The following is a 26,559-nucleotide window of genomic DNA, read 5'->3' as shown; positions in this document are numbered from 1 at the left end:
GCTTCACAACTAAAGCGTGCAGTTTACTTTGTGAGCACTCAAATGGAGTCCTGAAAAGCAAGTCTACCACACATCTGTTTGACCAACGCCACTTGATCTGGAACACCAGCAGCCAAGTTTGAGTCTGATTTAAAACGATGTTTCACGTGTTTCTGTAGCGAAGAACAATCAGAAGCATTTCATCCGTCACAAAGACTTTTATTAGAAATAAATCAGAGTATTTACAGTGTTCACACTTCTTCATCATAAGTTCTGCTGGACGGCCCGAATCCTGCCTGATGGAGATCCAAGGTGAACCCGCTGGAAACAGCAGAGGACGGCGAGGTCTCACAGCAGCTGGTGGCAAACCCAAGCCAACCTCATCCCCACATCAGTTATTACTACACCCAAACACACAGCCTGCAGGGCTACACCTTCACATGTAGTTATGTTGTAATCCAGTTACTGAACACGTAATTAAACTGGGCTACGAAGACAGAGCAGTAAAAGACCCAGACTGTCTCAGTACAGCCCAGCATCGGGTCACCTGGTTCCTACGAGCAGGAGCAGCAGAGGCTTCGGTTAACCTCCGACCATTAAAACCATTAAAAAACCAGTAGAAAGCAAAACATTTACATTGACATGAATAAACTATTAAAGTATAAACAGCAGCCTGTGACAGTGGGAACAGCTTCACCTGGGCCAGCTTCACCTGTTCTTGCTCGTCTTCATCACTTCACTGCTGCAGAGTTCACAGCTCTAAAACCTCACAGTCAGAGGCCGATTCTCAGAGTCTTTAAAGTGCATCCCACCCCCTCCTGCGCCTCCTAGCCCCCATCCTGTGAGGTATCAGGCTGAGTGCTGCACCCTCCTTCCTCCTCAGTCCTGTGGTCTGCTACGATGCTGACGTGGTCGCAGTGCTCAGAGGGCAGCGAGACTGGGTAGATGGAGTTGGGATCATTCAGCAGCAGAGACTGAGGGGGCGGGGCAGAAAGGTCAGTGTTAGATTAAAGAACACACACACACACACACACACACACACACACACACACACACACACACACACACACACACACACACACACACACACACACCTCTTTAAAGTGTGGCGGCAGCACGACTTCTGGGCACAGGAACTTGGAGATTTGTTTCCAGTAGACCACCAGAGTCACCACCAGAGCCACCACCGTGGCCATGACCACAAACGCCACCACGGCCGCCACCCACGGAGCTGCATCCACTGTAAGAAAACCACACAGCAGCAGGTGAGCCCATCAGCGACACCTTGAGCGATTGTGACGGCTGTGTGACGGCGGTGCCTACCGTCACCGGTGCGCTCACAGACGACGTCGCTGTACTCGCTCGGTCTGGGGTTCATGTTGGTGATGATTTGGACCTGGACGCAGTATTCGCTCAGCGGGTCCAGGTCACTAAGAACCACTCGGTCCTGCATCATGTCACTCATTGTTTCTACCTGTAGGAGGCAGCAGAGGAGCTCAGCTGATTTCACTGTTTTCACTCTTTGAATTTTTAAAAGTTACAGTTAGGGATGCACCGATACTGGTATCGGTGCATCCCTAGTTACAGTGTGTAAAACATCATCACTAGCTGTCAGCAGTTTCTTACCCCTCACACTTTAAGTGCGTAGCTCTAACTACGGTGGCTGCTGTAGGACAAACATGCTTCTATGAGAGATCAAACACATGAAATTTGGACTGTACATCATAACGGTTGTGGCCGTATTCCTGCTACTGTTTGGACCGCGTCCACCTCCAAGCCTGTGGAAGGCTGTCAGTGCTGTTTACCTCAGCTGTCACTGGTGGGCGAGACGCCGCCACCTTTATTTAATCTGAAAGAGGCTGTGAAGCTCTGTGACAGGAGGCCAGTGCAAGTCAGGGAAGCTCAGCCATGAGTTGTTGAGCTTATGCTTAAGTGTCCTTAGCAATGCTGTTTCTGCTGCTTTTAGCTGGTTTAATGAAACTTTATTGTGCATCTAACATTGTTGCACCCAGACGCTTTGTGAACAAACTCTCGTGTGATATGAGAACGTAATCAAACTGTTTATCAGAGGGAAAGTGTGATTTTAGGACACTGGAGCCTGATATTAGCTGGCATAATGTTAGCTTCTAATAATATTAGAAGCTAAAACTACAAACCGGCGTTCCCACCTCTTCCTTCGAGCTGCTCTTCCAGTAGGTGATGTTATAGGTGGCCGAGGTGTACGTCTCCCTCAGTTCTGACTGCTTGAACACTGGGTCTTTAATGCTGACTTCCAAAGATGTCCCAGTGACATGAAGAGTCACATCAGGTGGACCGATGAAGGCTGAGGGGGACAGATGTGGAGAGACGTTTTTATTGGACAAAATCAAAGCTGCAGCTTCTCTAACAGTCCACTCCATCTGCTACAGCTCTGTTATGCCAGTGTGCTTGGAGCTGGGGAGGTTCCCACCATGACGGCAGACGGTTTCACTGAGGACACAGACAGAAACACAGAAACCAGGATTTCACTCTGACTGGACTGAAGTCAGCGACGGCGAGAGCTCTGACGAGCGAGACGCTGAAAAGCTCGCTCACGGTTTCATTTCTGATCGTCTTCAGCTCAGCGAGGCTCTTCAGACGTCCCCTGCTGAAGCAGTCATTGCATAACTGCAGACTCCCCACACAGCTGCTGCCACAGTCTGAACCGGAGCTGAAGGGGACCATCCTGATCTCAGGAAGCTTCTCTGAGAGCCACCAAATGGTCTCATTCACCAATCTTTCATTTTACCTCCCAAAACTTGTTCTGTTAGATCAATGATCAAGTCAAGGTAAGTCAAGTCTTACCTTTGCAGGAACGATCTAGAAAGAGTGGTCCATGCTTTTATTACTTCACGGCTGGACTACTGTAATTCCCTCTATGCTGGCCTAGATCGTTCCTGTCTACATCGCCTTCAACTGGTGCAGAACGCTGCCGCTCGCCTGTTGACCGGTTCAAAAAAAAGAGACCACATCACTCCGGTTCTCTGCTCTCTCCACTGGCTCCCAGTTGCTTTTAGGATTGATTTTAAAATCTTACTGCTGGCTTTTAAGGTTTTAAATGGCACTGCACCTTCTTACCTGTCAGAACTCCTTAGTACTTATCGCCCCAGGAGATCTTTGAGGTCAGCCGATCTGATGCTTTTAGATGTTCCCAGGTATAAATTAAAGACAAAGGGAGAGAGGGCGTTTGCTGTGGCTGCACCCAGACTGTGGAACAGTTTACCTCCTCACGTCAGATTCTCCAAAAGCCTAGAAACTTTTAAAACTGCTCTTAAAACTCACCTCTTTTCATTGGCTTTTAGAAAGGTTTAATTTAATTGTTTATTTATTTTTTATTTTGATCAGCGAGGTGTTTTACGAAATTGTGTTCTATTGTATTTTTATCTGTATTTACTGTACAGCACTTTGGTCAGCCTTGGTTGTTTTTAAATGTGCTCTATAAATAAACTTGACTTGACTTGACTTGAATGATGACATTACACGAGGGAAAATAACCTTAATCATCTACAAGTCAGCTGTGAGGGTTATTATCTGCTGCCTTATAATTGTCAGCTGGCTTTTTAGCCTCTTCCTTTGTAAATACCAGACGACAGAGGGGAAAGTCTTGGCCTGGAAATCCACTAACATGGAAGCTTGGAACAAAACTGAGCAGCCGATGGGAGTTAGAGCAACATTTCCCACTGTGGAGCACATGTGGCACAACTGGAAAAGCTTCAGCTCTGTCCAGTAGAAGTGGCCAACGAGAGGATACCAAAAGCTCCCAGAAGCAGAGGTCTTGCTTTGTGCCTGCAGATTTCATAGTTTCAAATGCAGATAACTGCAGGGGTTAGATCCCCTCTCCAATCACTATGGGCTGGTTTTTTAGCACAGAGCTAAAATTTCCACCCGAGTGCCAAACGGGCAAAAGTTTCAGTGGGATAAACGACACCCATCAGCTCGTCATCGGCTAATACTCGGTTTTCCTCTCTGTGTCACGCTACTGGATCAGAGACAAACGAGCTCGGCACATATGACGAGATTCACTTACTGTGTCTGTCCATGACAATGACGTTACTCTCCACCCAGCTGGAGCTCTCGGCCCCCCGATGCGCCCGCACTCTGCCCGTGTAATTCCCGTGCACGGTGATGGAGGAGGAGGTGAACTCACATTTGAGGGCTGATGTGTTTGTGCAGCCATTGTTGTATCCAGTTGCTAAGCTTCTGTAACAGAGAAACACAGCGATGGCGTCACAGGTGTGACTTCAGACAGATGTTCTCCTCTCGGGAACACGACCGCTGTTCAAGAAGATCTCACGACTTTATCCTGCAGGACGTGTGACGGCACGAAGCAAAGAAACTAACGCTCACACGAGCTGGCGGTGCTGGTTACATCAAAGCTGGAACGCCACGTTCACCGTTTGTGCATCGGGACAGAAAAGCGTGCATTTGCTTTCTAACGAGTCAGTCGAGTGGAGGCGTTTCCCAGAACAGAGACGCTGCAGATAAGAGGACGTTTCTGTTGTGTGAACACCTGGACCGCAACAATAACAGCTTCGATTTCACCACGGTCCTCACAAACCACACCACACATATTAAAATGGCTTCAGTGGGCCGGAGAGCAGGAGAAAGGCAGGTGCTGTTCTTCCTGTAAGTGATCTGATTGCAGCTTTTCAGAAATGTGGAACAGCAGGACTGATGGTGCAGATATCACAGATTCATATGCAAAGCAGGACTAAACCGGTCTGCAGTCACTGCGCTGTCCTCACCGTTTCAGAGCACGTGCATACTGTTTTTAAATAATCATTAAGGATCATCTGAAAACGCACAAAGGGAGCACATCGAGTGCTGACACTGACACCGCTTTAGAATCGTTTTTCAGAAAAGTTGGACGAGCTGCAACAAAAGGCTGGAGAAGAGTGTAAACCTCGACGTCTGCCAACTAAAGAGGAGGCCGGGTGTTTCCAGAGCGCACACAGCTGGATGGACACATCTGCATGGGCTCAGGATCATCACTGCATCCACGCAAAGAAGACCCGGGAACGCCGCCGGCTTGCCTGAGCCGGGCACAGATGGAAGGCTGTGCCCTGACCAATCAGATGCTGAGATTATGTTTGGACATGACGGCGGTTGTGTCGGTTCCACAAACGCACCGCAGTTTAATCTGTTCATCTGAACACGACTCCGCCTCCTGACTTCTGCCTGAACGCACGTCTTCATCAGATCGACCTCATAAAGCCGAGATCTGACAGCGCAGGGAGGAGGGGCTGAGGTCGGAGGTCAACACCCACAAAGAAGCGAAGATGTTCCTGTGACGGTTTTACTCGACATCTCAACAGGAGAGAAAAAACACGACTAATCCACGAGTCTGCAAACACACTGTTCATCAGCGCACGGCGTTCTACAGAATAACCGCCGCACCTCTGCATCCAGGTAAATCCAGGTGTGATGGAAGGTTTACTCAGCGCTGAGTTTTAAATGTTTGTTCCTACAGAAAGACATCAGGTTCAAATTTATACTGCCTGCAGGAAAAACTCCTGATGCTGGACACGAGGGCACATTTATACAGACTCATGAAATCCGTTCTTCTTAGAATGATCTCTCCCAGAACAACAGCTGGAACTCACCGTTCCCCCGCTCTTGGATGAGTAACTTTTGTGACTTTGTGATTCCATAACTGCGTTTGTACTTCTTCTTTGGACACGGCTGTTTCAGTCTCCTCATCGCGAGGCACCATCAGCGCTTCACCTGGAGGTACAGGTGCTTCCTCATGCAGGGATGGCGGCGCGTCAGTTTGCAGATAATGAGCTTTTTGCAGGAGCCCATCGGACACAGACATGGTGGGAAGAGCTGAATAGGGTGGCGTTTCATAATCTGACGGTAATGGGCTTGTCGTGGGGGTCCGGTTTGCTCGCACGCGTGAGTACATCAAGGTAGGCGGGTCTTCTCAGGGGCGGTCTGTGGCCACATCGGATTTCATTAGTTCACATTCTGCATGGATTATCTTACTGACAGTTTATCCAACTTCCTCTATGTGGCCTGAACAGAGTACATCCCGCGCTCACAGGCTTTATTGCAGTCACTGTTCCTTCAGTCCATGCAGACCCTGGGAAAAGGCTCGCGCCTTACTTGGGACAAATTCCAGCAGGACCTGAAGCTCTGCAGCATCGCTGAACCGAAGGGTTTCATAGGAGAAAGCATCAGCGGATGTTTTATTGCTGCAGCCTTTCATTTTTTATTTTGGCAGGAGTGAGCAAACGTGCACTCATTCTGTATGATGTCAGTAGTTTATAAAGATCTAGGAATATTTTAACTTTCCACGTATTCCCAAGCCAGTGTCCTGCAGGTAAAACTTCTTCATAATACTTTATGAACTGTCCAGAATGGAGCCTCTGGTGGGCCGGTGCTGGTCCCCAGGCCTCATGTTTGGCATCCCTGATTCAGAGAGCAACTAAAAATATGACAAAGCGAAGTGTGACCTGCTCCCAAACACTGAGGTGATCGGACTCTTCGGAGGAAGAATAACGTCCATTTCTGAGCCCAGCTGCTCTGGAATCTTTGATTTTCCACTGACAGCGACGAGTAAGACCCAAAGATTAAGTTTCCTTTTCTAGCTCGCAGTGTGATTAGGGGTGGGTTTTTATAATCGATTCATCGATTAAAATCGATTCTGGCTTGGATAACGTAAAATCGATTCATTAAAATCCTGAATCGATTTTTTAATATAAATTTATTTTGCCCGAAATGCCAGAATCTCAGGTGAAATCTCACAAAATTTCAAGAACCACCAAACAGCTAAGAGAGTAAATGAGAGCAGGAACACGGATTCTGCACAAAGACTTAAACACACAGCGCGAACCCACGGATCAGAATCAGGGAGATGTCGCCTTTCTCACGGTCGGGGCTGAAAGCCGACAGCTCGCTGATTCTGATTCGGCGGGTCCGTGTGTTCACGCCCTTTATGCGCTGATTCTAAAGCTGTTAGTTTGATGTCTCTCCAAACAATATTGACCGAACCAGCAGCAAAAGAAGATCCAAACTACGCTTCACATAAACATCGTCATGTATTCACTCTGACTTTTACTGTTTTGCTTCGACCACGATGCACAGCTCTCTCTCTCTCTCTCTCCCTCTCTCTCTCAGTATACTTCAAGAACAGTTTCCCGTCTAAAAATCTGTTTTCTTCATTATTCGCTTACTTGTTACGCACAAGACTACCGTTGTTTACAGGCTGTCGGCCGACTTTATTTTTTTTTCGTTTTATATACTTCCGAAAAGAAAACCTAATTTCTGCCGTTCAATACTGAACAAATTAAAACTTTTTGAAATTATGCAAAATGCAAAATGCTGTGTCTCTAATAAAACCGCTGTAACTTCAGATTACAATCATGTGTTGATTAATGGTTTTCTTTCGTTTTTGATGTACTGCAGAATATTTTTATAAAATCCCAGAACAGGAAAATCACCTTCATGTTTTTTTGTGTTTTATCCTCAGCTACTTTGACACAAAGGCATCTGCTGTGATGCTCACACCTTTGATAAAGTCTTGCGTGTGTCAGCTTCCTTTTTATAGATACAAAAATATGTAAATGTACTGATCTGAATTATAATATTTCTGACTGTCAAAATTTCCCAGATTCAAATTGAATAGAATCGAATTAAATCGAATCGTGGATCGAATCGATTCGGGACCTTGTGAATCGGAATTGAATCGATTCTAGAAATCAGTGACGATACCCAGCCCTAAGTGTGATGATCGCACTCGCCCTCCTGAAGGTAAACATTCAAACTGAAAGTGACTCAGTTCTCTGACACTAAACTGCGATCACCTGAAGATGTCACACCCGCCGGTGACTCACCTGTACTCGGCCGTGTAGGTCAGAACATCGGTCGTCCCTTCAGGTGGATCCCACCTGAGCACCAGGTCCATGTTGTAGGACGTCAGTCGGACGTGGGTGGGTGCGCTGAGCCCTCCTGAGCCGGCTGAGCACAAACACAAAGACATGAGCGCTGTTCGCTGACACTAAAACACACTGCTGTCTCTTGTGCTGGGGTCAAAGTTCACCTGTCTGACTGAGTAAACAGCAGACTGTGCTCTGGGTTTCAGCTCACAGCTTTAGTTTAAACACTCGTCACTAGCTGAGCTTTCTTTTTGAGCTCCAGACGCTCTGCGCTGCCTTTCCCTCCGTCAGACCGCCTCCTCCTCACCTGCCCTCAAAGTGAAGGTGTGCTTACCTGCGGAGCCGCACAGTGCGTAAAGCGCCAGGATGAAGGCGCACACAGAGGCTGCCATGTCCCCGGCAGGTTCGCCGCTGTCAGTGTGCTGTGATCCGGCTCCGAGTGTGTTTCCTGGTAGCTTTCACGGCAACAAGAGGCGGGGAAGTACGCGGAAGCGAAACTGGCGTGTGCGCAGAAACGAGTCCGGCTTCAAGGAATCAGAGCGCGCTGGAAAAAGTGTGGGTTCACCCAGAGCACGCGCACACGGGGTGTCACGTGCCTTTATTTATACGTGGGTTTATTTATGTGACAGCGCGCATGTCTGCTGCTTAGTCACAGGCAGACGAACCAACAGCACCGAGTTATTCCGAAACGGAACCGTAACACTTCTCAACGTTTTCACCGACACTTACTTTTTACAGTGTGCAGTCACGTGGGCAGGTGGCAGCTTTAGGGGGCAGGGGGGTTCGGACTCGCGGTGTGTTCAAGCTGAGGCTCGGGTCAGTCTGTGGTTGAAGTCATTATGACAGTGGGCCTCATAAGGAAGGAAGGCAGGAGTGTGTGTGTGATGCTGTGAGGACCTGTTCACACACTCGTGGTGACGGAAACACACTGAAGCACAAAACATGCAGTTCCTCTGACGTCCAGTAGGGGAAGCAGCGAGCCCGTCCCCGTAGACTCCCATGTTAAAGCTTCCCAGCAGATAAGCATGTTTGCAGCACTGTTTGGTCCCTGTATTTAACTGATAACACAGCGAGCGATGACGAGTGATGGCTAAGGCCTGCTTAGAGACGTAGAAGCTACGCGGGTGCATGAGGCTCACCCACAGTGCTTTGCAGCTCTGGCTGCATGTCTCTACAACGCTGCATGAGCGGGATGGTGTTTGACTCTTCAAGAAACAAGGCCTCCAATTCAAGAGGAACAAAGCAGTCTCCACTCGACACTGGACTCCATGACTCGTGTGTGTGTTCCTGTGTGCTTTCACTGCTCTCTCAGTGTGTTTGGGATCATCGGCGTGCTGAAAAATGAAGCTGCTGCCAGTCAGATGTTTCCAGATGTTCCTGCGTGGTGGATCAGACTCTGTAATTCATCAGTTTAAGATCTCCAACAGCACTGACTGACCTGAAACCATGACACAGCCTCCACCGTGCTTCACAGATGGCTGCAGACGCTCACTGCTGGACCTCCTCGTACACACTGACCATGATGTGGATCCATCTCTCCATCACACCTGTTCCTCTGACCTTCAGTCCAGTTCTGGTGTCATTTTCAGCCTCAGTCTGTCCTCCTGTTTCCCTTCATTAAGAATGTCTTCATGACAGCATTTCTGAGGAGGTTTCAGTGAACTGTGGACCGTCGCTCAGGTGCTGTGTCAGGTCTGTGATGGATTTGACCAGTAAGTGTTTAAAGTTACTGGTTTTAGAGCATGTGCAGCGCCATCTTGTGCCAGTGCATTGTGTGACGTCACCCTCTGCCTAGTTTGGATGTTGAACTGGACAGAGAGTCAGAGAGAGGCGGCCTCATGGAGGAAGCTCATGTTGAGCCTGACGAAGAGTTTTGGGAGAGTGGCGCTGAGAGCGATGATGCAGATGTAGAAGTAACTGTCTCTCAGGATCAAAACAGCATCGCGTCCAGAGCTGGGGAAGCTGTTTCATGAGCGCTGCGAGGAAGGTTGTGGCAAATGTGTAGTCCAGCCATCGACCACTGAGACAGCTGAAGAAGGACTTGGCCGGGTCCAAATACATCGATGGCCATGACCTCACCTGGAACTCTCTGGTTCGGTCGCCATGGAGTGCAACACCTCCATCCACGCACGTCTCACCACTGCTACGAGTGCACTCCATTTTTGCATTTTTGGTACACCGCTGGTCTGGAACATCTGTTTACAAGAGTGGGGGAGTAGTCAGAGAGCATATTCCATCCCTGATACACTCAGTCTCACACACACACACACACACACACACACACACACACACACACACACACACACACACACACACACACACACACACACACACACACACACACACAGCATGAGCTGTAAGATAGGAGCCACGCTCAAGACCTGAATGAGGTCCTGCAGAGGAAGCACCACCAGGCTGAAGGAGACCGCCATCCTTCACCACATCACCACTCTGCACCTGTGGTGACCTGATGATGAGGTGTGAGCATCCTCCCCTGTAGAAGACAGCAGTCAGCCCCTGCTTCATTAAAACTCTGCTGTTTGAGCTCCTGTGAAATTCGACCTTGACAAAGTGCTCCTACAAAAAGTGTGAAACCTCAAAAGTTAAACATACAGGACGACCAAGAGGGAAAAGTCCCTGTAGGTGAGCTTCATCAATTTATCGCAGCACCAGAAGCAGAGAGGAAACCAGAGGATGCTGAAAGTGGCACAAACAGCTGTGCTGGAAAGGAGGTCAGCAATCTGTCATCACACCATGATGTCAGACGAGGCTTCCGAGCTTTGGAGAGGACGTGTCTGCCACGCTCAAACACCGGCTCAGCATAAAGGTGAAACCTGACAGAGCTCTCTGCGACGGGACGGCCGTGCAGATGTTCAAATTCAGAAAACCCCAGAGAGCACAAACGAACAGAGCACAGCAGGTCTAACGGTGTTTGTACTGTTCATACTGCAGCACATTACTGAAGAGCTGCACTCTAAATGATTCCTACATTTGTATGGATGTGTGCATGTACATGTCTATACTGTTAGATAGCTATTACTTGCATATTTCCACAGCCCTTTATCCATAACACATACTGTGCATGCGTGTACATAGAACCTCAGCTACTGCTGTATAGAGCAGGGCTCTAGAGTGCAGCCAGTTTGGTTGCAAATGCGACCTAATTCCTCAATAATGTCACTAAAATAATGGAGCAGCTGTTCGAGTAAAAAAAAGTCTCTGTGTGGCCGACAACAGACGACACTATGCTCATATCGTGGTCTAAGCCAATCAGAGACAGTCAAGGGCGGGACCTCTGAGACGCCCACAGTAGGATGTTCAGACACTGAGATGTTCAGTTCGAAGCCTTTGAGCCATTTTTAATTTAGACTTTCTGTTTATTTTATATATCTTGAGATATGTTAAGTTTAAATTTGAGCTCAGTGAAGCTCGTTAGGCACAAGAACTTTTTCAGTAACTGGGCTTTCTGGTAGAAATGTGCTCCAAATAAAGAACTTTGTGTCGAGAGGATTGATAGTTAATCATTTACAAATCAATACTGTCTGTATGGACAGCTATTATGGGTTAGTTTGTAAGGTTAGGCGCACAAAAAGTTAGTCTAGAGCCGGATATTGTGTATTATCTTATTTACTTTGTATTTCTTGACTTTCTATTCTTGGTATACTCTTTGTGTTCTTCTGCTATCTGTACCTGAGCTGTGGCAATGCACAAACTTCTCCTCCATGGGATCAATAAAGTCGTATCGTATTTCCTTTAAAATGCAAACCTACAAAAATACAAATACAACAATAAATACAAACAACATACACCTTAAAGATAGGGTGAGGAGTTCGGCCATCCGGGAGGGGCTCAGAGCAGAGCCGCTGCTCCTCCACATTGAAAGGAGTCAGCTGAGGTGGTTCGGGCATCTGACCAGGATGCCTCCTGGGCGCCTCCTGGGTGAGGTTTTCTGGGCATGTCCCACCGGGCGGAGGCCCCGGGGCAGACCCAGGCCCTCTCGGCTGGCCTGGGAACGCCTTGGTGTTCCCCCGGATAAGCTGGAGGAGGTGGCTGGGGAGAGGGAGGTCTGGGCTTCTGTGCTTGGGCTGCTGCCCCCGAGACCCGGCCCCGGATAAAGCGGAAGAAGATGGATGATGGATGGATGGCAAACATACATTCAGGAAATATCTGTTCCTTTCGTCTAGTCTTTTTTCAGACTGTGCAAATGTCCAAAGAGGAGCTCCAGAAAGCTGAAGAACTGTTGCTCAAGAGCACTTTAAAAGATACAGGCAGCCTCCCATTAGATGCACCGGAGGTATAAATGTGATGATTCTAGGTTATGTTCACAAAGGTTGACCTGTGACCTCGAGGGATTTGATCTCAGTGTGTGGAAGCTCGTCCTCACCTGCTTTAAACAGGTGAGTCCAAAGTGTGATTAATACAGCATCATCCACAAACCCTCACATCAGACTCTCAGAGTTCAGTTTGCTTTATTTAAAAATGAAAGAAAGACAAGTCAAGAAAACAATCAAAGAAAAATCATCGCATTCAAAGTTCACTCCAAATATGGGTGGAGATGGCTGCACAGGCATCCACCCTTCACTCCCCTGCAAACCAGATAAACTTGACTTTAAATGAAAAGCATGGGTCTGCTTATTTAGCACAGAAAGCAGGAAATACAGGAACACTTCACAGTAACGCTTCACATATAAACTTACAGTAACGACACCGAGATTTTATGAAAATTTCACTTCCTGTCTCGATTAATGGGATGAAGAAGAGCTCCAGGTTATAAAAATATAGACACAGACGTTATTCAGATTCACAGGAGACGCTATTGTCAGGATTACATCGTCACAGGTCCGACAAAGATGGGAACGACCTGTTGTGGGACGTGTCCCTGTGGGAAACCGTGTCAGCTCAGCGACGATGACCATCTGAACTCAATCAGTCCAGGTGAGACTGAAGGACTGCATCAGCTGTTCAGGAGTTTGACATTTTTATACACGCGCCCCATTTTCAGGCTCAGAGCAAACAGAGCAGGACTTTTATACAAATATTAAGAATAGGTGGCAGAGTTAAAATGATCTGAGCTTGTTCAGCCCACTGAACCAAAGTTTGTTTGATCCAGAATCCACTGCGGTGGTGTAACAGATGCCAACCGACATCATCCATAAAATACTTGTTACACATCATTACACCTGAAGCCCCACACCCGCTCCGCCGGCTCCACCTAAACAGACTTCTCCGAGTGGCTCCTCTTCAGGCGGTCAGACGAGCCGTCGTCATGTGAGCTCTGAGGCGAGAGTCCGGGTGGAGCGCTTCCTCGCCGGTAGAGGATGACGTACGACTGGAAGAGAGGGCGGGACCGTTTACTCTGACCTCTGCTCAGTCACAGCAGCTCTGACCACGAGTACATGCAGACACCAGCATTTAAATAAAAACACCGTTAACAACAGCAGCAGAGGCGAAACACTGATCCCACACTGTGTCATGTGACTTCCTGTGGACTGCATCAAACGTAGTTTGTGTCATCAGATGATTGATAAACTGGTTAAATCTGATCGATTAGTCGCTGTTACCAGAGATTTGGGAAGTCTCGTTTTCAGCACACTGAAGGTCAGCCGGCTGCCGTAGGCGACCAACGCCATGAGGAGGAACACCAGCGCGCAGAAGGCCCCCAGCAGCACCACCAGCATGTACACTGAGGAAGAGACCAGGGTGCAGGTGTTAGACTTCCACCTGCACATTTACATGCCTGAGAGGAAGTGCTCGCTCTGAAACCAGGTTCCTCTTTCAGTCTTCGAACACGGTCCATGTGCCTTCATCAGGGCGTGAGGTCTGTGAACACGCATGTGTCCATACACGGTAATAAAACCGAGCTCCCATTGGCTGTGCCGGACGCACGAATGTGACATCATGTGAAAAGAAGAGCTAGGCTAATCACAGAGGTGCGTCTTACATACTACATTCAATTCAAAACTGACACTCTGGAGTTTCCTTGTGTCTCTGAGCAGTGAGAACATTGACATTCAATAAATATTCTAACTTATCAAACATGATTTTGTGGCACAAACAGGATTTCTTTATCACCAGACTCCAAATAAGCTACAGCAGCGTGTGGACAGAGTCTTCCTGTCACACCGTGGACAATCAGGTCAGCTTTAGCGCCATCATAAACTTGTAATAAGCATCGGCTCGTGTCTGGACTTCTGGACTCCTCCTTCATCTTATACCAGACCCTGAAACTAGCTGTCCTAACTCCTCCCCTCTTTAATCCAACTTTCTTTCCAATTGGGTCTCATGCTCTGGTGGGCGGGGCTTTGACCCCCTCTGTGACGTACTACAGAAGCAAGAGAAGAAGAACTCTGTGATAAACAGTAAAGTGGGTTAATTCAGCTGTTTATACATCAAAACAAGATAAAATTAGAGCTGTCGTCTTTTAGCTCACTAAACTGAAATGACATTAAGCAGGAGAGCAAGTCTGCAGCCACACATACGTGAGTTTCTGGGTGGGGGGCTGGTGAAGGCACACTGAGCTTCACTCGGGATGGCTTTGGAGAAGTGCGGCTTGACGGAGGCGGTCACACAGTACTCCACACCTGTCTGCAGGTAGCTGATCACAGTCTCCTCAGAGTAGGGCATATGCAGCGTGAACTGAAACACACAAACAGACAAAGTTCATACTGACGGTCCGACAGGCGCAAACAAACGTTATCATGTGACAGGAAGAAGATGCTGAAAATGGACCACGCTTCAGCCAACCCTGAGATCCCCCATCAAAGGTTGGTCATGGATCTGCTGCTGTGTGGTGTGGATGATTCACTGTGAAAAGTCCTGATGCTCAGCTTCACGGCCACCAAAATCAGAGTGTTCTCCAACGTGTCCACAAACTGTTTGTGGACCTGAGCTTAAACACGTGCACATGAACACAGCTGGTGAAAAGCTGGACAAGGTGAAGACTGAATGTTCTGGTTTGTGGGCTTTTTAAAAACACATGCAGAGGCAAAGAAGCGCAGCACGTTAGAAAAGGAGAGCCTGATCCAACACAGAAGGAGGAAACTGACAATACGGGAAAACCTGCAGGTCAGGAAGCTTTTAAACCTTCGACCAAACCTTCACAGATTTCTGATTCTCTGCAGGCAGGTTTATGTTATGTAGTTACCTGACCTGTAGCTTCTCCACTAGTTCCTCCAGGTGGCGCTCTTTCCTCCATTTCTTGTCATTCCAAACAAACTGGTGCAGATGCACTGTGCTTTGTACTTTGTACAGTGCATCACTTCCTGTGTTACAACCGTGATTTTATTTTTCCAAAGACAGGAAGAGCTGCAGCTCAGCAGCTGATCAGAACAGGAAGCAAAGCAGAACGACGCACTGAGCCGCTAACATGAGGAGCTACAGAGCGCAGAAACATCTGGGCCAGAGGTGGCCCTGTGTGGACTCATATATGTCTGGGATCAGAGACAGAAAGCTGTGAGGAAGCCCACATCCACAGGTCTGTGCTTATATCTCTGAGGTGTTTGATCAACCTACCAGCTGAGAAACGGTGTGCAAGTGTGCCTAGAAGAAGGCAAAGGGGTCCCACCAAACACCGATGGGGTTTAGATTTCTCTTTTGTTCATTCACTGACTGATAAAAATAAATGATTAACTCTTTGATTTTTGAAAGCATTCTTTGTTTACAGCAGTTTCTCTCACCTGCCTAAAACCTTTGCACAGTACTGTATATGTGTGTGCGTCACATAAAAGTCCACACAGGTGAGACGTGGATTTGCTGGACAAACTGTGTTCACACCTGAACATTTTAGAGAGTTCGGGGTCACTGAGGATGGACTCACTACTCATAATGTGAAAGTGTGACACGACTCCATCCTGGACTCATGATGTCGACTTCAGCAGAAAATGTTCATTTTGTGTACTCGGACATAAATGTGATGAAAGTCGTGTGGCTCGTGATCGATTCATAAAGTTCCATCACAGGGATATTTTCAGTAAGCTGCTGTTGCAGCTCGTTAAGTCGCTCGTATTCTGTGTTTGTGCAGTTATTGCCAGCTGTCAAAGCTGAGCATTAGTGAGTATCGAGGTTAAGGAGGTCGTGTCCCGCCTTCGCCCAGCCGCTGGTGGGCTGATCATCTCGGTGACGGCACCATCTCCTCCTGGTTTAATGAGCTTTAAACCTTTAAGTACCCATGAAGACAGCAACAACAAATCACTATAATTTTATAAACGTAACCACATACGACTTCTTGATTAAACATAACCAAGAAGTTTTTCCACAAAAGGGACACAGAGAACGAGAGGACTCACATCCAGCAGCAACAATCAGAAGATAATGAGCCGACTGAGACTGTGGTGGAAAAAGTTGTTTTTTCACCAAAACCCTCAAAATAACTGTTTTTCTTTAATGTTTGTTATGTATTTACTGTGTTTTTGCTACAACTGCTTTGAACTGCATTTATTTTTCTTGTGAAGAAGACATTAAGTGTTGTTTTAGTGGATTTTAGCTCAATATGTGAATTATTTTCATCCTAGTTTTACAGGAAATACTGTGAAGTCGTACATTAAAGTTTTATTTGTAATAAGTATTTGATCAAAGCCAGAATAGTTGTTAGTTTGTTGCTCTGCTACAATCTGCAGGATACGACACATTTTCCAACATACTGAAGAGTTTATTGTTTTTCTCATAAACGTTTCACATTTGTACTGAAAATTTGCCATTTTTGTTGTAAATGTCTTATTTTCCCCATAAATATAAGATGGTTTGGAAAGCTATGTGTGAAAGCGGAGCTTTTGAAAGCTGCTTGTCGTGCCTCGTGCGCACCTTTACTTCCTTTTTTGACACCAGACCGTGCGCCATGTTTTTGATGTAGGCTTCTGATTGGCCAACACTTCTGCGTTTCCACGTGGACGAGGACAATTAGACAGTAAGTGGTTGCACTTAAAGCACCCAGAGTATTAATCACATGTGTGGGCGTGGCCACAGATGTGCTGTCCAGCTCGACTCTTATTGATTGTGCAGAAACATCACTATTACTGCTACAAATAGGAATATATTCATCTTCATAATAACGTTTTGTTTAGGTTTTTGTTTATTATGCTTATTTTGGTCACAGATGTATTTTGGGGCGTGTGAACGTGCTCTTTGTGTTAGCGCCTCCTGTGTAAATGTGATACAGGCTATAAATCAGCTCTACACCTGCAGCCCAAACCTCCAGACGCTGTCTCACCTGCTTAACTCCTGACCCCGATCAGGGGGTATCAGCTGACCTCCACAAAGTGAATGAATCCTGCCTACCAGGACATGTAAGCGGGGGATTTTTCTGTAACTTTCAATGGGACTTTCAGGTCCTGCTTATTGAGGAAGAATCTGTCAATCATGTGTGTTTAATCTCCTCCAGCCGACATGTTCCAGCTCGCAGAGATGACTGACCCTCTTCTCTTGAAGCTCAGCGTTTCCTCGAACACAGGCAGATGTGAGCTGGGGAGAGGAAGACGCTGCCAAAAACCACAGAGTGAAAAACGTCAGCGGCGCCTCTCCAAGCCGCGAGGTGCTTAATAATCGTAGCGAGCTTTCAGACGAGCTGCTGTGTGGGTTTGCCGTTGTGATTTCTTGGTATTCCACACGGCTCAGAGTTTCACAGCATGTAAACGGCCTCCGTTACAACACGCAGGTGTGCGTGACGCGGGAGGATCCGAGGCTCTGCGGCTGGTTCGTCTCAGCATCAAAAAGTTCAAATTTTCCACAAAACACAGAAGTGCTGCTAAAGGAGCGTGGATGAGGTCAGCTCCTGTTTAAGGTGGAAGAGTAAATGTTGAGCCTCACCGTTTATTAACAGCAGGGCTGAAATGTAGGAAAGTTTGCTCTCCATGGAAAACTGTGTCGTCTTACATGATGATGACCAAGAACAAAAACCTACATTTGAATGAACCATGAGAACTTCACAAGATCATAAAACATTTCCTTGTAATAAGTCAAAGCGAGAGAAGTACTAATAAAAATCTGGAAATGTAGTCCTTCACAGACGTGTGCAGGAACTTTGTACTGTCGAGTACACCAAAAACACAACCACATGCAAACCCCTGTGGGTGTAGCCACAGGAGGAAGACAGGAAGTACCGTTTAAACGCACGCATGTTTGCAGAACTCAGATTACCAGTGTGACGGCGCCGAGACAACCGAAGCGCTCCGAAAGTTTAGTCGTAAAATTATTGTGTTGGTAAAATATTTGTTGTATTTGCAGCGGCACAAGTAAAGACTGTAATCTGAATAAATGTTGCTTCAAAACTCAAATCCTGATGAAAAGACGTGTTTGACATGTTCATTCATTTGTTTTCATTTATCGTTGAACGAGTCACAAAATGATTTTAGATTTCAATTTGTGTTTTAAACACTTTTAGTTTCTGAACACTGCGATGATTTACAAAACTTAAATATCCCTGAATTCTCTTTAATCAGAAAAGTTATTTTATACCAACAAAAAAAAACAAGATTTACTTATAAAATAAAAGCCAAGATTCACTCATTAAAGAAAAGCTTGTATAACTGGATCAACATGTAAGGAACTTTCTGAGGGACACCTTTGTGTCCACACACACAAAATCTACAAGATAATCTAAAACAACAGGCAGAGTTTGTAGGTTGTTTTAGAAAAGTCTCAGTCTTTGTGTGTTTGGCCTTTTGTCCACATGTAAATGGGGTCCTGGGTTACAGAAAAACTGAAAGAAGACAAACAAGTGTACATTTATCTGGTTTTATGATGGTGGGGCAGCTTCTGGTTTGTCTGCATTCTTGTACCGTTAGGTTTAAATATCCACCTGACTTTTCTCGTATTTTGTGTTTTCATGTTTAAAGCAGTTCTTGGGGGTAACGGGGGAAACCCCCTTTTCAAAAAACACCCGAGTGCTGGTGGGCGTAGCCTGAGTGTACGGCCGACATACCTCCGCTCCGTCGCGGGTTCGTCGTACGTGGAAGACTAAGTCTGTGTGGCTGTCCTTCAGGTGCTCGCTCGCCAAGACTTCAGGAAGTGTGAGGTGCAGGATTAAACAGTTCCCACATCCAGACACCGCAATGTCAGGAGGTCCAATCACAGCTACAGAAAAAAGAAGAAATTCAGTCAGCTGGAAGGAGACTGGACACAAATCAGTACAGCGACACAAACACAGGCGATGATTTTAGTTTCTGTCAGCAGAAAAACCCTGAAGAGATTTCTAACCAGGGAAACTGTTCTCAAAGGAAAACGTCATGGGACCGTGTAACATCTGTTTAACGAAGCTGTGAGCAGGATTAGAAGAAGATGAAGGTAAATCATTAGGAATGTACAGGTGATGGCACGAACAGTCACATGACGTGGATACGGCGACGTATCCTGGCTCAGGGCGAGCTTTGATAAAACAACCACAAAACCAGAAAAATATGATGTTTGTGGTGTTAAATGCAAGATGGTGGGTGGAGTTACTGATGTAACCTGTGTTAATAGGAGTTATCGTTTTACACTGCTGTAAGGTTACAACAAATATGACATAATAATAGGTACAAGTGTGCTGTGTTGGCTCTCCATCACACGCTCATGCTTTCATCATAAAACTGGTAATGAAACGTGTTAAAGTGCCTCACTGTCTGACAGCGGCAGGAAGCTGTCCGATACCGTCCAGCTGGACCTCTGGGTGGCCGTGAAGGCCTGGACACGAGCTACGTAGTGGTCGAACGGGTCCTTGAAGGCTCTGGTCAGGTCACATGTTTGTCCCGCCCTCAGTGCCACGCAAGCCGGCACCGGCTTCCACAACTGCTTTCTTCATGTCGAAGAAAACAAAACACAAAGACAGACAGATTACTGTGTCATCCTGTGAAATAAACCTTTCACAGATGAATGAAGCTGTGGGCGTGTGCGTCATCCACAATAAATAACCTCACATCTGCCTTCAAATAAATATGAAAGTTTACATTTACTCAGAAAGGAAAGTGCTGACTCTGTATTTAGAGGTGCCTCAGAAACAGAAATGAAACATGAAACTTACTGAACAAAGGAGCTAAATAAGCAACAAACACAGGAGATATCATTCAGGATCAAACGAGGCTGAAATTAACTTTACTGACATTATTGTGACCTGACGTTATAGTAAGAAGCACCTTCAGCCCAGGAGGTGCCAAACCTCAGGGACTGAGAAACCAAGAGTACAGTGAAGAATTCATGTTATAACACAGAAACTGCTTCTGTTTCTGGGACATCATCACTAGAATATCGACTTGAGTCATTCCCAGGCGCCGTTTTTACATTTCTGACTACAAAGCTAACCACACAGTCTCTGATGTACTGTATTTTCCGCACCATAAGGCGCACTTAAAATCCTTTAAATTTCTCAAAAATCATCAGTGCTCCTTATGTATGAACTCTGGTTGTGCTTACTGACCTGGAACCGATTTCATGACGTACACGGCGCTCAAAAATCTGTTAAAAATGTTTTACAACAACTTTGGTACAAGATGAAGCCGCACCGCTTGATGAACTATCAGGGGGTTACGGCAACTGTAGTCAAGGGGCCTCACGGAGTAATCTGGGTCCTAAACTCCGCTTCAGGTCCCAAAGTCAAACGAACACTGCGGCATCACCGAGAGTTACAAACTGTCTAAAATCTTTCATCTTTAAATAAAATTATCAGTGTTGCTGCTTTACCAGGTGTAACAATTAAGTTTAACATCCATGAAAACAGGATTTATTACGTTTAACAGAGTTAGAAGTTACCAGGAAGTTCGCTCGCTAGCTTCCACCTAAACATGATATAGCATGTTCTGACTGAGAGATTTCTGAAAAATTCAAACGTACAGCTCTGTTATCACTTCCAACATAAATGAAGACAGAAAACTAAACAGCAGTGACGTTTGCAGGGTTACTGAAGTTGGGCTAGCTGCTATATAATGATGTGCTACGTGATCGCTAGCAACACAGCTATGTTAGCCTAGCATAAACACAGTGAAGCTGGAGGATGAACGCTAACTTTTTTCCACTCGATAAAAGTTAACATGAGGGTTCCTGATGGTTAGGGACAAATGCAATCGCATGGCAGGATGCTGTAAACGGACCAAACTTCAGTCAGGAGAACAACTGAGATAATCCATCCACAATACGAGGTTAGTCAGGAGACACTGGCTGGTTTTAACCTTTGTGCTGTGATAGTACTAATCACTAATCACTGCTCTGCCGTGTCAAACAAGACCAAGCGATCTGTCCAAGCTGCTCTATTAAAAAGACCAGTGAAAGCCTTTAAATTTAGCCTGACACTCTGAATCTGAATCGGTTTTGTTTGAGACAGCTTAAATTTCTGATCAGATTTTCTGAATACCTGGAGCGGACGACTTCTACCATGAATTGGGCGTCAGAGGGGGTCTGAGGGCCCGGCTGGAAGCTGAGTGTGTGTTCCAAGTTGATGGAAGAGATGGAAACGCTGGAGGGTGCAGAAAGGGAAATGCCCGTCGCTACAGAAAGGAAGAGGATATAAAAAAGTTTTAAAATAATCCTCCTGTATGCTTAGACAGGAAGTGTTTGTACTCACACAGTTTCGGCTCTGCAGATTTAAAATGAACCTCTCAAAACGCATTTGAAGTACAAACTCTCAGCTTTACTTCACGGAGTGGAATAATCCACTATTTTATAACAGGATAATGTACTTAACACTGTTTCTTACACAGGAGTGGATATATCTTTGTTTCTTCAAAAACAAAACTCATCCATCCAATAGTGCGAGGGACCATTTGCTGAGGACTCATTAACAGTTTGGTCCACAGAGAGAACAAAGACAAGATCGTGGACATCCACAGGAGACAGAGGGGGATGATCCCAGGATCCTTTCCATGGTGAAGAAAACCCCCCTTACAACATCCAGTCAAGTGAGGAAGACTCAACGTGAGGAAGACTCCTGTTATCGTAGGCCTTTACACACAGACTGACTCAAAATTCAGAATTTTTCAGATGTGAACTTGTCTGTAATGTTAGCATGAAACGATGAGCTCGTCCTGATGTTCCTGAACACAAAAAGGAAGAAACAGAGATTCTGGTTTGTCCGATGCTCAGGAGCAGGCGGCAGCAGGGAGGATTTCCTATTCTGATCCCCGAGTCGAAGCCTTGGGACGGGTTTCAGGATTGAGCTCCTGTTTATTAGAGTTGTGACCACATCTGAGGAGGCAGAGTACTGATTCAGAGAGCCGACTGACCCGCAGCAGCAGCTAGCTGTGAATCTGAGGGATGCAGGATTATTTACTGTTTATAACTTTGTGTGACTTGAGCTACGAGAGCAAGTGTGGCCAAACGCAGTGACCTGAATGGTCAGATATTTATTCACATGTGAAAGCTGGAATAACCCAGCGTGATCGGAGAAATTAATGCTTTAAAGCTGTTCGCTATCACCATCCTGACACTTTGGAGCTGAAATCATAAATGTGGGTGAGAAATGTAGGGAAGCTGAATCTGCAGGAACTTTTCACAAAACTAGTTTAGAAGTCGGAAATAGAAAAGCTTAAAGCTCTAATGTCCAGCAGGGGCCGACTCCTCTGGCTGTGAAATGAAGTCTGATTGCATAGAGGTCTGTGAGACATAAGCCTCCAACTCAAAAAAGATGGTCTCATTGGAGTAAGAAGGGACCTGAAAACAGGGAGGGTTTAGGGCGGAGCTACATTTGATTGACAACTGCATCGTCCCTCTGTCCTCGCAGGTCTCACATCAAATCAAATCAAAATGTATTTCTATAGCACTTAATAATACAACTAAGTTGACCAAAGTGCTTCACAGTCGGTCAGAGCAATAGCATAAGACAGAATAAAAACAGTTAGAAGGAGGACAAGAAACAATAAGGTAAACAGCATAACTAGCCGTCTGTGAAGGTTCTCAGTCATCCAGGTCATCGTAGTCAAAGGAGCTTGCCAGACGCTTTTCTTTGCAAGCTCCTTTGACAGCATAACTAGCCACGAAACTAGTTTGAATCAAAAGCCAAACTACAATAACACGTTTTAAGACGCAATTTAAAGACTGGATGGACTCGGAGGAACGAATATAGGGAGGGATGTTATTCCAGAGGCTGGGAGCTACGACAGCAAAGGCCTGACCTCCTCTGGACTTCAGACGAGACCTTGGTTGGGTCAGGAGCATTTGATTGGAAGATCTACAAATGGAGGCGATCGGATAGATACCTGGGAGCCGATTGAAAATTTTAAAAGTAAGCAAGAGAATTTTGAAATTGATACGGTAGAGCAGATCTACCTGCTCGTTTGTCACATCTGGGTTCAAAGCATCAAGATGATGATGAGGAAACATCTTCATGATGGGAATACATCACAGTGTGTCTGTGAGGTGTCTGTATGATGTGCTTGGATCATGACAGTGTTCTTTAGTTCTTTAAAGACATCCACAGGAGACGACGGATGTTTCACTCAAAGCTGCTCTGACCTGCCTTTTGGCCTACTTTGGACAAGTGGACTCTGTCACTCACCTTCAGCCTTTATTCAAAATGATCACGATTAAACCTCCAGGTTTGGGAAGGGTGGGTTTACAAAAAGAGCTTCCAAATGGGAATGTGGACAGTTGGATCACCTCCAGACCTTTCACCCGCTTCATTTACAGAGAAACAGCAGCTCCATTTGATCTCCTGAAAATCAGAAACTGTGCAAAGAAATGTCTGTAGTCTCTCAACTAAGTGAGTAATATTCCTGTTCAATCCCGTGAAGTAAAGCTGAGATTCTGCACTTCAATCACAGAGTCACCGCTATAAAAGGCTGTGACTGTTCAGAGACCTACAGCAAAGAGCACTTCAGTACAGACTGAGAGGGAAACGAAACTTACCTGAGCCACAGACAAGTGGCTACTACATAAATGCAGTGCAGGCTGTTGGAAGAAAGACATACACATGACAGCAGAGTCAGCGTTTCGTCACAGGTAGTGACGTTCCAGGTGACTAATTCAGGGATCACTTACACCGAGCCAGACTAAAAGTAAGGAAAAGGACGAGTCTGCCGTTTATGTTCAGGAGTAAATCAGATGGGTGGCTCTTTGCGTGCCGATTAGCAGTGCGTAGCTAACCTCCTGCTGTTCAGAGACTGTTTGCTTTATCTGGATCATGGACCTTTTCTTTATGGTTTGCGGTTCTGTGACAGCGGTTAGCAGTAAGTTGACTGCTGTTACTGACCCAGTGGGCGTGTCCCAGAGATAAACTTTTCCCCTTGGACCAAAGAACAGTGACTAACATGAAGGTATGTTCAGTAGTTTAGATGGTTACCTAGGCAACCAGAGCTTGCAACGTCCGCTAGTGGCCAATCATCAGCTACAAAGTGCGATGACTTCCTGTGTGGCCAGTATCCGCTCTTTGAGTCTGACATCATTAGCTGTTTCCGGGTCCAAACTCCACTTCAGGTCCCAAAGTCAAACGAACACTGCAGCATCACTGAGAGTTACAAACTATCTAAATTCTTTCATCTTTAAATAAAATGATCAGCGTTGCTGCTTTACCAGGTGTAACAATTAAGTTTAACATCCATAAAAACAGGATTTATTATATTTAACAGAGTTAGAAGTTAGCAGGAAGTTAGCTCGCTAGCTTCCACCTAAACTGATCTACGTCCCTACCCTCACCTATGGCCACGAGCTGTGGGTAGTGACCGAAAGAACGAGATCGCGGATACAAGCGGCAGAAATGAGCTTCCTCCGAAGGGTGGCTGGCCTCTCCCTTAGAGATAGGGTGAGAAGTTCGGCCATCCGGGAGGGGCTCAGAGTAGAGCAGCTGCTGCTCCACATCGAAAGGAGCCAGCTGAGGTGGTTCGGGCATCTGACAACGATGCCCCCTGGGCGCCTCCTGGGTGAGGTGTTCCAGGCATGTCCCACCGGGAGGAGGCCCCGGGGCAGACCCAGGACACACTGGAGAGATTATATCTCTCGGCTGGCCTGGGAACGCCTTGGTATTTCCCCGGATAAGCTGGAGGAGGTGGCTGGGGAGAGGGAGGTCTGGGCCTCTTTGCTTAGGCTGCTGCCCCCGCGACCCGGCCCCGGACAAAGCGGATGAAAATGGATGGATGGATGGATGGATGGATGGATGGCTTCCACCTAAACATGATATAGCATGTTCTGACTGAGAGATTTCTGAAAAATTCAAACGTACAGCTCTGCTATCACTTCCAACATAAATGAAGACAGAAAACTAAACAGCAGTGACGTTTGTAGGGTTACTGAAGTTGGGCTAGCTGCTATATAATGATGTGCTACGTGATCGCTAGCTACACAGCTATGTTAGCATAACATAAACACAGTGAAGCTGGAGGATGAACGCTAACTTTTTTCCACTCGATAAAAGTTAACATGAGGGTTCCTGATGGTTAGAGACAAATGCAATCGCATGGCAGGATGCTGTAAACGGACCAAACTTCAGTCAGGAGAACAACTGAGATAATCCATCCACAATACGAGGTTAGTCATTAATATACTGCTGCATGGGCTGTAGCTACATCAGAAGGGTTTAAAAACTGAGCTTTAAAATGAACAGTGGTGATAAAAACCGAGAGAGGCCGACAGGGATCACTGACTGTTTTTAGGGGCTTGTTCAGATTAAATAGAACAAAATACAAAACATGTTAAAAACACAACAGCCTTAATAAACCTGGCTCAGGGTTCATACTCATCACTTAACAGCCAGATCCCTACACTGACTAGGGAGGGAGCTAAACCTGACATGTATTATAGCATGTAACACTGTAAGATATCTATGACAATATAAATAATCTGAAATTAGTTCAGAACTTTTACTTTAAGTGTCTAAATTCTTCCTTTAGCAGTGTCTGAACATTAACTCGACACAGGCTGCTTTAAAACCTAAGAACAGAAATGCACAAGGACCAAACCCAAGCCTCAAGATCCAGCTGAAAGTTTTACTTATCGCACCTTCATGGCACCATTATCAAGGTCCAGAGACTTTAGAACAATAATATTATAGAAAATCTGAGCAATAAATCACTTTACTGTCAGTAAACTTCATTATCAACTTTTATATTGTGATTTTGTGTCAGTCTTTTGGCAAATGAGCAAAAGTCATTCTACAAGTTTAAGGAAGTGAAGAGAAATGAAACCAGAAGTAACATTTTACAACAAATAATAATGATAATTAGTTATTTAAAATGTTATTAATATAATAGGTCATTTTTTAAACTGTCACAGTTTTTCCTTCACTACCAGTCTGATTTCCTGTGACCCCCTCCTCCTTTGAACTCCCCCAGAAACAGATTCAACACCCCTGTAAACCTGCTGAGAGCTCAAATCAGACATTTCCTGTAAGTCCATGAGTGCTTCAGTAGAAATAAGAATGATTATTAATTCTCCTGCTAACATCCACACTCACTCTTTTCCTCCAATACACACAAACTTCAATGCAAAGGTGTAAAAAACCAGAGAAAACAACAGAAAGCTTCAGTAACCCCCCACCTTCACCCCAGTGAGCATTACCAAGATGTAAATGCAGAAGCAGCAGCATCCACAGCCCCATCGTGTGTCCATGGACTGTGCCAAAGTTAGACTGCTTCAAGGCGGCTGATAAGCTGTTTGTGGGGCTGAGGACAACCTATAGAGGGAGGGGAGGGCAGCACAGGGGCATGTGTTATTGTACAGCTCTGAGTTTCTGTTTCCACAGAAGTCCCTCCCTGCTCACACTACAGCTCCAGCTCCTGATCACAGAGCACACAGG

At 46.0% G+C, this 26,559-nt stretch overlaps 2 protein-coding genes across 8 annotated transcripts; both read right to left on the bottom strand.

Moving 5' to 3' along the window:
* Positions 1 to 177: 177 nt before the first annotated feature.
* LOC145419372 (interleukin-10 receptor subunit beta-like) lies at positions 178 to 8,397 on the bottom strand. Of its 2 annotated transcripts, none has more exons than XM_080290758.1 (7): positions 8,209 to 8,397; positions 7,833 to 7,956; positions 4,025 to 4,197; positions 2,148 to 2,302; positions 1,303 to 1,453; positions 1,074 to 1,219; positions 178 to 953 (listed from the first exon to the last, which is right to left on the bottom strand). In XM_080290758.1, the coding sequence occupies exons 1-7, from the start codon at positions 8,264 to 8,266 to the stop codon at positions 807 to 809; spliced, it is 954 nt and encodes a 317-aa protein (XP_080146884.1). In that variant the 5' UTR covers positions 8,267 to 8,397; the 3' UTR covers positions 178 to 806. The 2 variants fall into 2 exon arrangements, with proteins under 2 accessions (XP_080146884.1, XP_080146885.1); XM_080290759.1 differs by having other exon boundaries at positions 8,039 to 8,306.
* Positions 8,398 to 12,326: 3,929 nt separating this feature from the next.
* Positions 12,327 to 26,521, bottom strand: LOC113008027 (interferon alpha/beta receptor 2-like). Of its 6 annotated transcripts, none has more exons than XM_080290755.1 (7): positions 26,301 to 26,521; positions 21,190 to 21,322; positions 19,466 to 19,641; positions 18,790 to 18,941; positions 14,354 to 14,510; positions 13,436 to 13,557; positions 12,327 to 13,256 (listed from the first exon to the last, which is right to left on the bottom strand). In XM_080290755.1, the coding sequence occupies exons 1-7, from the start codon at positions 26,359 to 26,361 to the stop codon at positions 13,242 to 13,244; spliced, it is 816 nt and encodes a 271-aa protein (XP_080146881.1). In that variant the 5' UTR covers positions 26,362 to 26,521; the 3' UTR covers positions 12,327 to 13,241. The 6 variants fall into 6 exon arrangements, 5 of the variants coding, with proteins under 5 accessions (XP_080146881.1, XP_026000925.1, XP_026000926.1 ...); XM_026145140.2 differs by having other exon boundaries at positions 12,327 to 13,203; XM_026145141.2 differs by having other exon boundaries at positions 12,327 to 13,203; positions 26,322 to 26,521.
* Positions 26,522 to 26,559: the final 38 nt, after the last annotated feature.

The sequence above is a fragment of the Astatotilapia calliptera genome, chromosome 16 (assembly GCF_964374335.1).
Source record: "Astatotilapia calliptera chromosome 16, fAstCal68.1, whole genome shotgun sequence".
In the NCBI taxonomy this organism is placed as follows: Eukaryota; Metazoa; Chordata; class Actinopteri; order Cichliformes; family Cichlidae; genus Astatotilapia; species Astatotilapia calliptera.
This window is presented reverse-complemented; position numbering and strand designations above follow the sequence as displayed.